The sequence below is a fragment of the Cetorhinus maximus genome, chromosome 21 (genome assembly GCF_964194155.1).
Source record: "Cetorhinus maximus chromosome 21, sCetMax3.hap1.1, whole genome shotgun sequence".
Lineage (NCBI taxonomy): Eukaryota > Metazoa > Chordata > Chondrichthyes > Lamniformes > Cetorhinidae > Cetorhinus > Cetorhinus maximus.
In genome coordinates, this window is record NC_135899.1 from 42,992,007 (window position 1) to 43,007,171 (window position 15,165).

Below are 15,165 nucleotides of genomic sequence, written 5' to 3' on the forward strand. Positions count from 1 at the left end.
TCAGCTCTATCCATGCAGGACAAACGGTCACAACAGGAGAGAGAGGTTGCAGACAGGTGGAGGGATGCCGGTGTAGGAATTTGCAGATTGCCACAGTCTTAGAATGATACTCATGGGTTAATATAGCATGATCTGTCTATTGCTTGCAAACACCTGATGGCCATGACTAACTCGGGAAAGAATGTAGCAAACAAGATAAGTCCTTTGTTTATACCATACTATAAAGTTGAATTCGGAATTCACCTATGGACTGGGTTCGCGACTGGTGCCAAGGAACATGAGGATATGTCTCGACCAGCCATCGTCGCAGGGTCCCCGATGGGCAGGACGTGAGATTATTGCTTGTAGTTGTGTAAATATAATAAAGTAACATTTATAATCAGTTGTCTCCTTTGATCTCCAGCTGTTGTGTTACACAGGGTAACACTTTGTTCCGATCTGACCGATATTAGTGGAATCAAAGTTCTGACAGAATTCAAAAACAGAGCCATCCAGCTGGCCGGCAATGACTGGGACCGGTCCTGTGCTGCTCTACCAAGTGAGGATCCAGCAGTGCAACATCCATCAATAACCATGCTGTGCGTGATGTGTCCTGTTTCACAGGCCACTGCCATGCACTAATTATCTCCCCTTGCTTTCAGAGGCACATCTGCCAAACAGCCGACTGAGTCCATGACCCACGGCCTCCAAACAAGCCCTGAAGAAACCTCTGAAGAGGAATCTGATGACACCCTCCCTGAAGTCCCGTCACAGCGCTCACCCACACCCTCCACCAGCGCAGAGACACACACCTCGGTGGGACTGAGCTTTAGAGTAGCCTCGGGATCACAATCTGGTGAGCACATCGCACTGTCTGATCCACAGCAGGCGGAGGCAGGGACTTCCCAGGTCCCCGGCACTCGGAGGACTGCTGGAGGCCAGAATGTTGCTGAGTCCGAGTCAGATGATGAGCCTCTGGCCTCAGTCATGTCACAGTTGCTGGAGCTGCAAAGGCAGGCTCAGGAAGGGATGTCCGCCGCACTCCTCAGGTTGCAAGGCACGATGGAGGAGTCCGTCTTCAGTCTGAGGTGATAGCGCCGGCATTGCAACGCACCGAGGTCAATACTGGCAGGATGGCAGCCGCCATGGAGACCTTGGTCCAGGACATCACTCCTGCACTGCTGCACGGGCTTAACTCCATCGCTGATGTCATTGTTGGCCTCCAACAGTGTGTATGTGAGAGGGGTGCCGGGCAGCTCGATCTCACTCCACTACCCCTTCCTCTCACGGAGTCAGCCAGGGGCCCTCAGGCACCCATAGGGAGTAGAATCAGCAGGTGCACACTCCAGGCCCACCTACCCAGGTGACTCTGGGAGTGACCGGCCCATCCGAATCCCCTCTTCCTGTGACCCCAGCAGCTCCAGTTCCACAGGCTGAGGAGGGAGACCTTGTCACACAGCAGGACCCCGAAAGCAGGCCAGGGCCCTCCAAGTTTCAGCCCTCCAGAGGACGCCCGCCAAAGTCATCACAGACAGGGAGTCACAGTCAGCAGGCTGCCTCCACCTCCGCTGTGGATGTCCGGGGAGCACCAAGATGTAGCGGCAGGGTTATGAAGGTTAAGGGAGATTAGTTGCACAGCCTGGGTATGGGTGTTAATCACTTGTACATACTGTTCCCTATTGTCAATAAACTCCCAAGAATGTCTCCCTGCCTATGGCTAATTGTTCTGATGAGCAGTGTTCTTGTCACTCGGATGTGAAACCTTTCTGCACAAGATAAAGGCAGGTGTCTCAGTCTAGGGCCTCTTCCCTGTGCTCTGTGCAGCCTTCAGACCAAAGTGATGGCCCAGCCTCACACTCCCTGGACACTTTACTGATGTCGGCACCTCGATGGTGCTGGTCATTGCTGCCAGAATGTAGTGGGCAGGCAACACAGAGTTCTCTCATACTCTGTGTGCTCTCAGCACCTTTAAGGTGGGGCTGGCCCCCATCACACCAGCATCTGTGACCAGTGATGCTGTGCACCAGCTCCTGGAGGAACGAGGTGCTGAAGGCGGACACAGCATCAAATGCGTCTAAAGTTTCATGGCTGCGTCTCTCTGAGATGGCCCTGATCATGGAGCGCAAGCGAGCTGCCCCCGGCCAGACAGGAGTCAGACATTCTCAGAGTCTATGTGAAGATCTATGGAGTGTCCTCACTGCATGTTGTCATCATCCTCCTGCAATCGAGTGACTATTAGAGCCCCCACTGCATCTCCATGACAGGAGCATTCTCACAGAGGATATTGGTGCTGAGATAAGCCAGACTGGAGTCAAACTTTCACAACTGCGATATGAGGATCTATGGGGTCACCTCACCGCATGTCGTCATCATCCTCCACAAATCTGGCAGCTATGAGGGTCTCCCGAGCGCACCTGCCTCGTCTAGCCAGTACGAGGGCCTCATCCCCATAATCATTGCCTCAGAGGATCTCCTCACCCTCATCCCCATCAGCGTCCTCCTCATCGGAGGAGACCTCCAGCTCCTCCTCAGCCAGCTCCTCCCCCCCGTTGCAGTGCCAGGTTATAAAAGGCACAGCAGATGATGATGATGCGTGACACCCTCTGTGGACTATATTGCAGGGCTCCAACAGACCAGTCCAGGCACCGGAACCGCATCTTCAGCATCCCGATGGTCTGCTCCACCAAGTTGCGAGTTGCAGCATTAGCCTCATTATAATGTCATCAGCCACAGCCTCTGAGGGTAGCCCTTGTCCCCGAGGAGCCATCCCTGCAGCCTCTGTGGACCCTGGAAGACTCCAGGGATCTGTGACTGAGGATATAGACGTCGTGCACACTCCCTGGAAACTGTGCGACCTGCAGGATGCGTTTCTGGTGGTCGCATACCAGCTGCACATTCAGTGAGTAGAAGCCCTTGTGGTCGATGAAGTCCGCTGAGTGTAGCGACAGAGACCCGAGCGCCACGAGTGCAGTCAATCGCACCCTGCACCTGTGGGAATCCCGAGATCTGGGTGAATCCAATGCCCCTTGCATCCTGGCTGTCCCGGTCCCGGGTGAAATGCACCAAGTTGTTGCCATGGAGAAGATGGCATCCGTGACCTCATGGATGCATTTGTGGATTCCACAGAGGTCACCTGTGGAGCTCTGAAAGGAGCCACTGGCATAGAAATTGAGCGCCATGGTCACTTTCACAGCCACTGGCAGTGGATACCCTCCATGTCCCCTTAGTGCCAAGTCCTGCAGTAAGTGGCAGATGTGAGCCACCAGGTCCCTAGACATGTGCAGTCGTCGGGGACACTGGTTCTCAGTCATCTGCAGGAATGACAGGTGGCATCTATAGACCCTGGGTATCGCTTGGCGCTGACCAGCCACAGCTCACTGTTGCTCCTGGGCAGTGTGCAGGAGCTCCTGCTGCCCCTTCTTGATGAGGTTGCTGCTCCTGCCTTAGCGCGGCCTGGTGTCTCAGTCTTCTACAGCCTCGGTAGGCCATCAGGCATACAGCTAGGTCACCAGGATCCATGACCCTGACGTGGTCCTCCCGCGGCATGAAAGAGAGAGAGAGAGAGAGAGACATGGTTATCATGGCTGTACTTAGCACCTTCCCTGGCCCTGTGTGACCGCCCCTTAATGCTTCCTGGAGAGTGCTGGTCACCCCTCAGATGGCCAGAGATGAGTGTGCTGCATGGCTGCCCTGTCACTCTGTGACATGGAGGACACTGGTCCAAACCAGGATGCTGACATTGCAAGGGGCTGTGAGCGCTTCCAGCAGTGACTGCTACATGACCAGCATCGGCGAGGAGATTGTACAATGTGTGCAGTCCAACTGCCCTGGGGTACAATAAAGTGGTGGCGGACTCACAGTCTGTGCCAGGGGGGTGGGGGGCAGACGGATAAGGTGTGGAGTGCTTGGTGGCCCTTTGGTGCCTCTGCGTTGCTTGCATGGGCAGGCAGGCTAGGAGGCCGACCCCAGTCATATCACTGTGGCTGCTCCTGATCTGTCTCAGTTGCAGAGACATGGTCAGTTTATACAGGTGACCACTTCCCTCACTTACCCTGCCCCCCACCTCGATTGCCTGTGTGCAGGATGTAGTGCCAGGGCAGCATTTGTTCCCCCCCTCACCCCAACTGACAACGGTCATTTCCGAGGCTGGCCAACACTTGCTCCCGGTCAGCCCACCCCTCAGCAGCTGCCTCTGAGGCTGGCCAGCACTTTCCCCTGGACACTTCCTTCTCTTCCCCTCCCCCCCCGCCCCAGCAGCAGTCGCCTCTGGGGCCAGGCATTAATTGCCCCCACCCCCTGGCACCAAGGCCTGTAGACAATGGGCAAGCTGTGGCGAATGCTGCTGCTCACTCACCTTAGTTCCCCCAAAATGAAGCCGCCAAGTGCACGATGCCTGTGTGCTGTTGTGAAACACATTGGCGTGCTTTCCCGCTGACGTGGTTGGACGATGCGGCGGGTTCCAAGAGCCTGGCGGGATGGCCTTTTAATGATGTGCTGATGTAATCCAATGAGCTCCCTGCCAACCGATGGCAGGAAACGTGGCCCGCTGTTGGCGGGCTGAGGGGACGATCGCGACCTGCCTTCACGCCGTCATGAAACAGGTTGCATCATATTTTCCACCGATGATGCCCGCCCACCAGCGGGCTTGGAAAATTCCACCCCTAATGTTGTAAGGTTGGAAATGTAGCAGCCGATTGGTTCACAAGTTTCCAGAAACAGCAAAAAGTGGTTAAATATTTGAAGCCAGGTCGTACAATTAGTTTAGGTTTGTTGTAGCACAAGATCTTTGGAGACATGATGAACCAAATAGTCTTCTGAATTGCAAGCTTCTTTGCCCAACCCACACCAAAAAAAAAGCTCAACACTAGCGCTATAACAAAAGGATTTTATTTCTAAAGATATATAAAGTAAAAGTGGGCTAATACCAAAGACTCCAGATTTCAGAAAATTCTTAAGACAGCTTTAAACAACAACAAATGCACCCAGTGTTTCACACAACACACTGGGGGCAGGGGTGAGGGTGGGGAGGAAAGAGAGTGAGAAATTGTAACACAATGTACACATACAATTAGAATATTTTCATTACCCTGGACAAGACATCCAACCATGTCAGAAGAGTGATTCGAACTCCCTGAATGAGGAGTCACAATGTCACCACCTTCCCGGAAACTCTTAACACAAAACTCTTTTTCTTTTAAAAAAAAAAGGACGGATAAGGAAGCTCACGAGTGGCTCTTGTATAGATATTGGGTCATCTCAGCAAAGATGATTCAAAAGGCAGGTATTTAATAAGAATGAGAGCAAAATACTGCAGATGCTGGAAATCTGAAACAGAAAGTGCTGGAAAAACTCAGCAGGTCTAACGGCATCTGTGGAAAGAAAAACAGTGTTAACGTTTTGAGTCCATATGACTCTTCTGCTCTGAAGAAGAGTCATAGACTCGAAATGTTAACTCTGTCTTTCTCTCCACAGATGCTGTTAGACCTGCTGAGTTTTTCCAGCACTTGCTGTTTTTATTTAATAAGAGTCATTGCCATAGAGGGAGGAATGGGTAGTTAATGAGAATTCTCTCCAGAGAGGGAGGTGTAGTTGTCTGATGAAAATCATCACCAGAGAGTAGGGACATGGGTATGCATTGAGAATTATCACTAGAGAAGGAGAAAGATGGTTGTTTGATGAGAATCATTGCAGAGCGGGGATATTTAATTAAAATCAGAGAGAACGTAAGATTTAAAGAGAATCATTGCCAGAGAGAGATGTTAAATGGAACAGGGGGATGGGAATCATTGACTAAACATTTTCTTTTATTGCACACACAAAAGTTAAACACTCCTTAGAATAAACTGTGCTTTATAAAACTGAAATGAAGCACAAATGTCACATAGAATTAATCAGCTTTTCTAAAAATGCATCAAAACTGTCCAGTTGGATTAAAGATCCTCTCTCTGTCTCAGTCACTTTGGATTTTGTCAATTTGTTCCCATGCTGAAGAAGGCCATTGCTGATGAACAGTTCACCAACAATTAGCAAGTGGCTAATTTTCAACTGCAAGTCCAGACAGTGGGGGACAATAGACTTCCAAACCTGGAGAGGGGTGTTGGGGGAATAGGAGACCTCAGTTAACTCGCTTCTCACCCACAGGCATCTTCCAGCAGTGCTGGGGATACTGGAGCACTAAACTTGCTAACTACTCCATCTCTCTAGCCCAGATGTGGCAAGTTTCACTGTAGAATGTGCCCAGATCACTGCCAAGATCAGTTAACTCAATACAAACATTAGAACTGAACCAAAGGACTGTCTTGTGTCAGCTAAGTTCTTAACTGAATCAGAAAGTACATCACTTGGCTGTATTTTTTCACCGTTGAGCAGTGGGGCAGTTTTTGATAGCTTTATACACTATAGGAGATGAGAGAAAAATAGATAAAGAAAGAGTTAAGGCCAGGGGTGGGCTTTGCCACATGGACAACTACAGGATAGCCAATGTGATCTTGAGCTGTGAGCAGATTTAGCATCAATGGTAAAAATTAGATTTCCAGTCAGGGGGGGAAGAATGGGGAAAAAACATATTGATGTATTGGAAATGGAAAGCATATGAAACAACAAACAAACAAACAAACGCTCTTGTTTGTCAACAGGCAAATACCCTTTCAGCAACATAATAGCAGAAATCTAGTCCTGGGGGATATGTAAAATACGAGGTTCAAGTATGACTAGATACCATTTTAAAATATTTCCAATCCAACCTCCAGACATTGAATCTTGCTGGGACAGAACTCCAAGGCCCCAACAGCCCTCCTATACCTCACCTAAGGGGCCAATCTTCTGTATGGGCTTAAGACAGGTATCAGTGGCAAGCTAATCACCAAGGTGGGAATGCATCACAACCACATCCAATCCCAGCCTCACCCAATATTCACATGCATTGCTGATCAACGAGCTCTGCTTGGAAGTGTAATCAGTAATGAGAACGCAAAATGGTTTCTTTCCTAATTAATAGACAGTGCAGAGACAAATGACTTGTTTAAGACATGAAACACAGAATGGAGTATTAAATCCACATCAATGTGATCTCAGCCTAACTCTGCTTCCAGCCCTTCACTTCACAGGCTGAGAAAAACATTCTATTGGGTATAAGGTTAGAAGGAACTAGATTCCCTCAGGTACAGTTAGTTCCAAAAACCAGCTGATATACATAAAGGAGGCATAATTTTTTTTAACGGGGATGGTGCAGACATTTTGAGCACAGAGTGTCAGCTGCTGGGGAATGTTGCGTTCAGTCCTAACCTAAGCACTCTAATGTCCCATCTTGAGAATTGCCCTCCCCCCTGTTCTGTCCCTGTGTTAATTGCTAATCCCACATCGGTCACCCTTAAAGGGTTGATAATGCTCAGAACCTGTACTCAGTTCTGTGCCCGAGGAACAGTTTACAGTGATTGAAGAGTTGGTGACCAGAGGACATGGATTTAAGGTAATAGGTGAAAGAACTAGAAGGAACGGGAGAAATATTGTTACACATTGAGTTACGATGATCTGGAAGCACTGCCTCAAAGGGTGGTGGAAGCAGATTCAATAACATTCAAAAGAGAATTAGTTAAGTATTTGAACTAAAAATAATTTGCAGAACTACAAGGAAAGTGGGATTAATTGTGTAGCTCTTTCAAAGAGAATTCACAGGCACTATGAGCTGAATAGACTCCTGTGCTGTATTATTCTATATGTAAACAGCAGGATTAAAAAACATTGATGAGATCAGGCCCCATCTGGCCAGGATGAACAGAAAACAGACAACCTTTAACACTCCAGAAAGATTGATAGCTTTCCATCTTTAAAAAAGCAAATTTTTCTGTGGATTCAAAGTCAAGCACTTACTGGTCTGGCTGACTGACCAACCTACAGCCAGGGTCATTGAAACAAATTACTGCACATTAATTAACACAAAATGATCTAGATTTAATATTACAGAAAATCAAAGTGACTCAGGTTCGTGATGTGTTCCAGACAGCACACTTTCATAATGTGTCTTGTTCATCCCTTTGGAAAATACAGAAACTCGACTGTACAGTCAAGCCTTATACAGGATGTTACCCTATTCAGACTAGCGACAATGGGAGGATACATTCTATTTTGGAAATTATAAAAGACTAGTAAATCAAACTGCTTGAATAGTGCTGAAACTGATTAAGTAATACTGACATAATTAAAAAATGGGTAACATATATTCCATGATTGGTGGCAGAATGGTTGGGGGTTTGAAGAAGCCTATGAGGTTCTATTAGGTTTAATACTAAATTATGCCTAAACTCAAGTTGATACGCTGGAACTTCCTAACCACCAGCATTGTGGGGAGCAATTTCACTCCACAGACAGCAGCAGTTTAAAAGTGCAGCCCATCACCAACTTCAACAACTAGGGATGGGCAGTAAATGCCAGCTCTATCAGCATTGCCCATGCCCTGAGAATGATTACAATGCTATGCAGAGTAGCACATAATGGGCTGATTGAATGTTCCAACTATATAGCTGAAGCATTTGAGTTCATATCAAGTACAGTACTCAATAATGTTCAGATTGGAACACATCTTTATCCACTTCTAGGCCACCGAAACACAGGGAAGACATTGAAGTGTTGGAAGCAGTGCAGGGAAAATTATTAGGGCTCAATTCCAGTGTCAAAGGGCACAGATATAAGGAAAGATGAAGGGGGACGAGAGAGTGTCACAAGATCGTAAATACTATAGAAAAGGGTACAATTGAAAAACAATTCAGGAGTAGGTCAATGAGATATTGCTACAAACTAGTCAAACACAATTACAGGGCTGATGTTAGGATGTTCTTCATGTAAAAATCAACACATGGAATGGGCTTCCATGTATAGTGGAGGCAAAAACCCCGGAAATATTCAAGAAACAATTGGATGTTGCAATAGGGATATTGCTATATGGATGGAGGGGCCTCTCTCGACCAAATTTATCTTGTGATATTTACCAGGGCAATGGAGGATACCAGGATAACCGTAGTATTTCTTACGAGCCACTTAGCAGCATGCCAGATCATCAGTGCTGGCCTCCAATTCCCAGTATTGTAGAGAAATCACCTGACATCCTGTCTGGAACAACATTACATATTTGGAAGCCGGCAAAACATGAACGGGGTCCCTCCCGGCTGGTTTGGGACATTTGTCAGGTAAGTTGCAGCACCTGGCCAATAAACCTGTCTATCTTCATGACCCTGTGCAGTTTGCTCATCAGTAGTATTATCAGCAATGTATAGTTAGATACAAATAAAGAAACAATTACTTTAAACACCAACATCCCAAACTCCAGTAAACTGTCAGCATTTCAAAAAAGGTCAGAAAGAGTTCTTAAACAACTCACAAAGGAATTAGATGGAAATTTAATCTCAGTTGTTCAACTGCAACACTAGATTGCAGTTATTCAGATTGACTGCACGGTTTGCAAACATTGTTCAACATTTCACTGGAATACTCTATGGAGTTCCACCTTATGTCTCTCTGGAGGAGATTGGGCCCTGGCCCCAGGTTTATACAATGCTTTGAATGTTGGTCTTGATTTTAAAATTCTCATCTTTGTTTTGAATCCCTCCATGGACTCGTTGCTCCCGATCTCTGACCTCATTCAGCCCCACAACTCTCCAAAGTATCTGCACTCAAGTAATTCTGGCCTCTTGAGCATCACCACACCTTCAGTTGTTTAGACCCCAAGCTCTGGAATACTCTTTCTACAGCTTGCTACCTCTAATTCATTTTCCTCCTTTAAGACACTCCTTAGAACCTTCCTCTTTGACAAAGTTTTTGGTCACATTTTGTTTTATAATGCTCCTGTGAAGTGCCTGGAACATTTTATGTTAAAGGCACCATATAAATTGAAGTAGTTGTTGGTGTATAACAATCTCTGACAATGCTGCACTGTAAATACATCTCATTGATCTTCTTGAATTTTGACTAATTTACATATACAGATCTTTTGATTCAATATTGACCAGGAATGCTGGTTTATAAATATAAAAGCAAAATACTGCGGATGCTGGAAATCTGAAACAAAAACAAAAATAGCTGGGAAAACTCAGCAGGTCTGACAGCATCTGCGGAGAGGAACATAGTTAACGTTTCGAGTCCGTATGATTCTTCATCAGAACCCACTGATGAACACAATCTAGTGTTCTGATGAAGAGTCATGTAGACTCGATACGTTAACTGTATTCCTCTCCGCAGATGCTGTCAGACCTGCTGAGTTGATGCTGGTTTATAAACCTGTTACTGGGAAACTATGGTTTAGTCCAGCTTTTAACGCCAGCTAAGGAACACACCTTGCTAGTTTACCTTCATTTAACTCAGGTCTATTTTTAGCATTTGTTGCATCATGTTTTTAAAAAAGCTGATTAACTTTAGTGAGCAACAACACTGTATAATTGAACAGAAACAGCAATACGGTCAGTTATGGTACAGCATCACCAGCACAGGCAGGAACTTTCCTTCCTACCTCTCCTCACGCATGAGTTTACAAAGTTCTATTCGGAAGGAGTTTATTGCAGTTTATGTATGTACAATTATTTTTGCTTAGCACAATGCAAGGGGAAAAAAACACTTTTTTAAAAAAGTCATTTTCCATCCTAGTTATTTAGTGACAGTACTATTTATACATGGCTTCGGTGGCAGTTGATTTCAGTTCTCTAATCCCTTTGCACTATTCCCCCGTGACCTGGGTAGGCTGTCCATCTGCAGTCTGGTTAGTGGATTGGATGAACATGGGCTGGGTGATGTCCTGTCCGGCCGGCATCGTGACCTGTTGAATCTGGTACAGTTGCTGCAGGGAACAAGGCAAATAACAGAAATGTACATTACAATCTCCCATTGACTGAACTGTAACATTACACAATAAACAAGAACATGCATTTCTAAGGTGGTCAAGGTGCAGGATCTCAAAACTTAGCTTTTTTGTGTACTATAAGTTAAATGTATGCTATTTGGCCAAGTGGTCCAAGTCAATGTTTAATGGTCTGTTCCATATAAGCCTCCTTCCACCCCTTGAAATCTCAATATCAGCACTTTACACCAGGGAGGAAAATAAACTGTGGCCACCAGGCAGGATAGGAAAATGAGGTAGGGTGACGGTACCCATGACAAGTTGGGGAAGAATGCTGAGCCATTTTTTTGAAAGCAGAGGTAGTGGTGATATGGCCAGGTGGTAGTGGGGAGGGGTGCAGTGACCGAGTGGGCTTCTCTTCCTTCCACTGGTAACACTCCATGTAAGAGGAGCTGAGAATATGTACAAGATACAGGGCAGGAACTTATTAAAATTGGGTGAAAAAGATTTGAAGGTGGTGAATGTGTGAATGTTGAAGCACTGGGGGATAGTGGAACTTGGCAGAGTATGACAGCATGACATAGTGTGAGGAAGTGAGCTGTGGTGATCTGGATGAGTTGAAGCTTCTGGTGAAAACGTGAACTAAAGATTCACTGACCAAAGGAAAAAGAAAGTTAATTTTAAACAACATCTATCACAATCTTAGGACATCCCAAAACACTTTAAAGCTAGCTTTGCATTACACACTTTAGAAGTGTTGTAATGTCGTTATTAAGAAACACAGCAGCCAATATGTGCACAGCAAGCTCCCACAAAAGCAATGTGATAATTACCAGATTATCTGGGTTTAGATGCTGGCTGAAGGATACATATTGGCCCTAGCGCTATGAAATATTTTAAGCCAACCAGAGATGGCAGATGGGGTATTGGTTTAACATCTCATCTCAAGGCTTAGACAGTGCAGCACTCTCTTGGTAGATCAGAAGTAGTTAATGCCGAGGAGCAGAATGGTCTTAAAAACAGGATAAGTGTGAGACTGGGGAAACTGGGTTGAACCTGCTGTCTCACTGTAAGCCATGGTATCACATCTACTGGTAACGCCTGTTAGCAGTGGAGGTTGATGGGAATTAAAGCAGGGAAACTGACTGATCCAGCTTTCGATGGCAGGCATTAACTGGGGGACTGTAGTAATTTGGAAAATAGTCAGTATTGCCAGCGTAGATGTGGAAACAGCTGTTTGCTTTTAGATGATGTCACCGAGCATCTGGTGATCGAAGAGGTGGTAAGAATGTACATCACAAGTGACCTAGGAGAAGAAAAATGCTTGGAGACTCACTGCACGTGTTGTGATAGTATGAGCAGAATTAGGAGAATACATTGCCACAGAATGGGCTGCTGTAAAGAGATTTGGAGGAGAACATTCTTGTTGGAAGGCAGCAAAGAGCTCATGCTTGACAAAGAACATTCAGAAATGATAAACCACTCAATTGTTCCAATTACTCTTTTCTACAAAAAAGCTATTTTCCACCGAAATGTTACTGAGAGGGCGGGGTCGAGGGAAGGAGGGGCGATAAGGCGGCAAGAGAGATTATGAAAATATATTCTGGTTCTTCAGTTAATGTTATAGTTTCCTTTTTAAAATATTCTTCGTAGCTTGGTAAACATATCTGTTTAAAATTAAATGATGATAAAATAGTTATCCTTTTTCTCTAACTATTGCAGCTCCTGCAGCTTTACTTTATTACACTTGTAGTTAATAGTTAATGAATTTCTACTGGCTCTCACCCCTTCGGAATGCAATTCCATGGAAGCAAAGCTGTTGTTTTGTAAATTATTTACATACAACCCCCACCCAACCCTAGGTATGCAGTTGCTGAGTATGGTCCTGGGCAGTAGCCTGCAAGTTAGTGTGCTTCTAAACTGAAGGCAAGCAAAGCAATGTGACACAGGAGCAGGGATCTGTGACTTCTCTTATCTGTTAGTTGAGAAATCAGTATGAGGCATTGAGGTCCCAAGTGTCCTTTGTGGCTCAACAGGTAGCACTTTCACCCAATTCAAAAGTTTGTGGGTTTAAGATCCACAACAGAGATTTGAGCACAATCAATGCTGACACTCCAGCACAGGACTGAGGAATATTTAGTGCTTTGGGATGTCCTGCGGTCATGAATGCCGCTGCATAATTGAGAGTACATTTTTTTTTTACAGCTGGCAATGCTAAAATTCAACAAAGTAAAAAAAAGATAAATGACTCAGGAGTAATTAGGTGACACCAAGCGTGTCTTTTAAAAGCCCGAAGATAATAAGAGCGAGGGAAGATATCCCAGAATTTGAGGCCCCAGAAAGAATGAGTTGTGTTTCAATTTAAAGTCAGTGATTTGGAAAATCACGTCCTGCAGACCAGATGGTGAACTATTAACCCCATGGTTACAAAAGAGGTCAGAGGTCAGTTTTAAGCAAAACAAGGAATGAAGGGGAGGTGGGCCAAAAAAAAAAGAACAAATTCAAAACCCGTAGCTTTTCTGGAGCAGACATGGGTCAAGTCCAAAATGATTAATCTTCACAGCTTCATTGCAAATTCTCAGTGCGCTCATAAATGTATCATAGAGCACATTATGCCCAAACTATAACCTAGAACTAGGGAATGCAGAGGCAATACTCTCCATCCCAATGCCATGGATGCTACCACCTGAATTGCTTTCTGACATCAATTAATGGTCAACAAAAAAGTTATATCAGCCCCCACAGTGACAGACACAGATACCAGAAGATCCCCAGGTCAACAGAGAACAGCTGATCGCAGCTGAGGCTCACAGATTATAATGATCACTTGGACAAGATACCAGGGAGCAGTGGGAAAAAATTCTCAACTCAAAACGTATTTAACTACTGAAATATGCCATATGCTGTCTGACCAAAAATTAGGTCCCACAATCACAACAGTAATATTGCCGTAACCAAGGCACACACTTCACATATTACACTCCTTTCTAAAATAAACTCGCAACATGATTTCATTTTGGTTAGTTTAACGGTAACTCGGACATTATATGTTTAGCATAACGGATGCTTTGGCAAGTAGGATATCGGGTTGGAACGGGAGCTGTGGTGAATTTTTAAAGAATAAATAGGTTGTTTGAGTGGTTTCCAAATGCCAGTAGAATACCCGTTATTGAGACACAGCACTACCTCTTGTGCCAGATTATGGCCAACTGCAACTGAGTTCTGGCATCCCTTTTCAGCCTCTACCTTTACTTATATGATGGATGCCAAATGCAACTTCAAAAGAGAAGAACAAGTAGGATGCTTAGAACCAAGGAGTCTCTTTGGCCTATCATGTCTATGTTGGCTCTTTGCTAGAGAAATCTAAAATGAACCCTACTTTTGCTCCTATAGCTTCCTCCGTTTTAAAAATTTACTCAATTTTCCTTTTAAGATACAATGTTCTTTTTTACCTCAACTACTCTCTGTAGATGCACTACAACTTATACTCTTTACATTAACAGGTCCATCTCCAAAATACAAACCCTCAACTGTATTCATGAAAGCAACCCCACTACCGAAGAGCAGGGAGTTGCTCAGAACTCAAATTCTTTAGCGAGCAGGAGGGGTAACTTTTGTTGGCAGTGAGCCCATGTATATAAATACTATATCCTCTGATTTGCCATTGGCAATGTGATGGTAACCTCATTGGTCCACCGCAATAATTACTGTAAGATTCTAACAGAATCACAGTGCAGGGGAGGCCCTTCGGCCCATCTAGTCTGCACCAACACCTGGCCGGCCTACCTAATCCCATTTACCAGCACTTGGCCCATAGCCTTGAATGTTATGACATGCCAAGTGCTCATCCAGGTACTTATTAAAGGATGTGAAGCAACCTGCCTCCACCACCCTCCCAGGCAGTACATTCCAGACCGTCACCACCCTCTGGGTAAAAAGGTTTTTCCTCACATTCCCCCTAAACCTCCTGCCCCTCACCTTGAACTTATGTCCCCTCGTGACTGACCCTTCAACTAAGGGGAACAGCTGCTACCTATCCACCCTGTCCAAACTCCTCAATCTTGTACACCTCGATCAGGTCACCCCTCAGTCTTCTCTGCTCCAACGAAAACAACCCAGTCTATCCAACCTCTCTTCACAACTTAAATGTTTCATCCCAGGCAACATCCTGGTGAATCTCCTCTGCACCCCCTCCAGTGCAATCACATCCTTCCTATAATGTGGCGACCAGAACTGCACACAGTATTCCAGCTGTGGGCTCACCAAGGTTCTATACAACTCCAACATGACCTCCCTACTTTTGTAATCTATGCCTCGATGGATAAAAGCAAGTGTTCCATATGCCTTTTTCACCACCCCACTAA

General features: G+C 45.5%; 1 protein-coding gene across 5 annotated transcripts in view; it reads right to left on the reverse strand.

Moving 5' to 3' along the window:
* Window positions 1-5,483: 5,483 nt before the first annotated feature.
* The window catches only part of nfyc (nuclear transcription factor Y, gamma), a 94,475-nt gene continuing 84,793 nt past the window's right edge, over window positions 5,484-15,165 (reverse strand). For all 5 annotated transcript variants that reach the window (XM_078566898.1, XM_078566900.1, XM_078566902.1 and 2 more), the window contains one exon: window positions 5,484-10,801. In XM_078566898.1, the coding sequence (XP_078423024.1) occupies window positions 10,682-10,801 (120 nt within the window). In that variant the 3' untranslated portion in view covers window positions 5,484-10,681. The remainder of the gene's footprint in view (window positions 10,802-15,165) is intronic.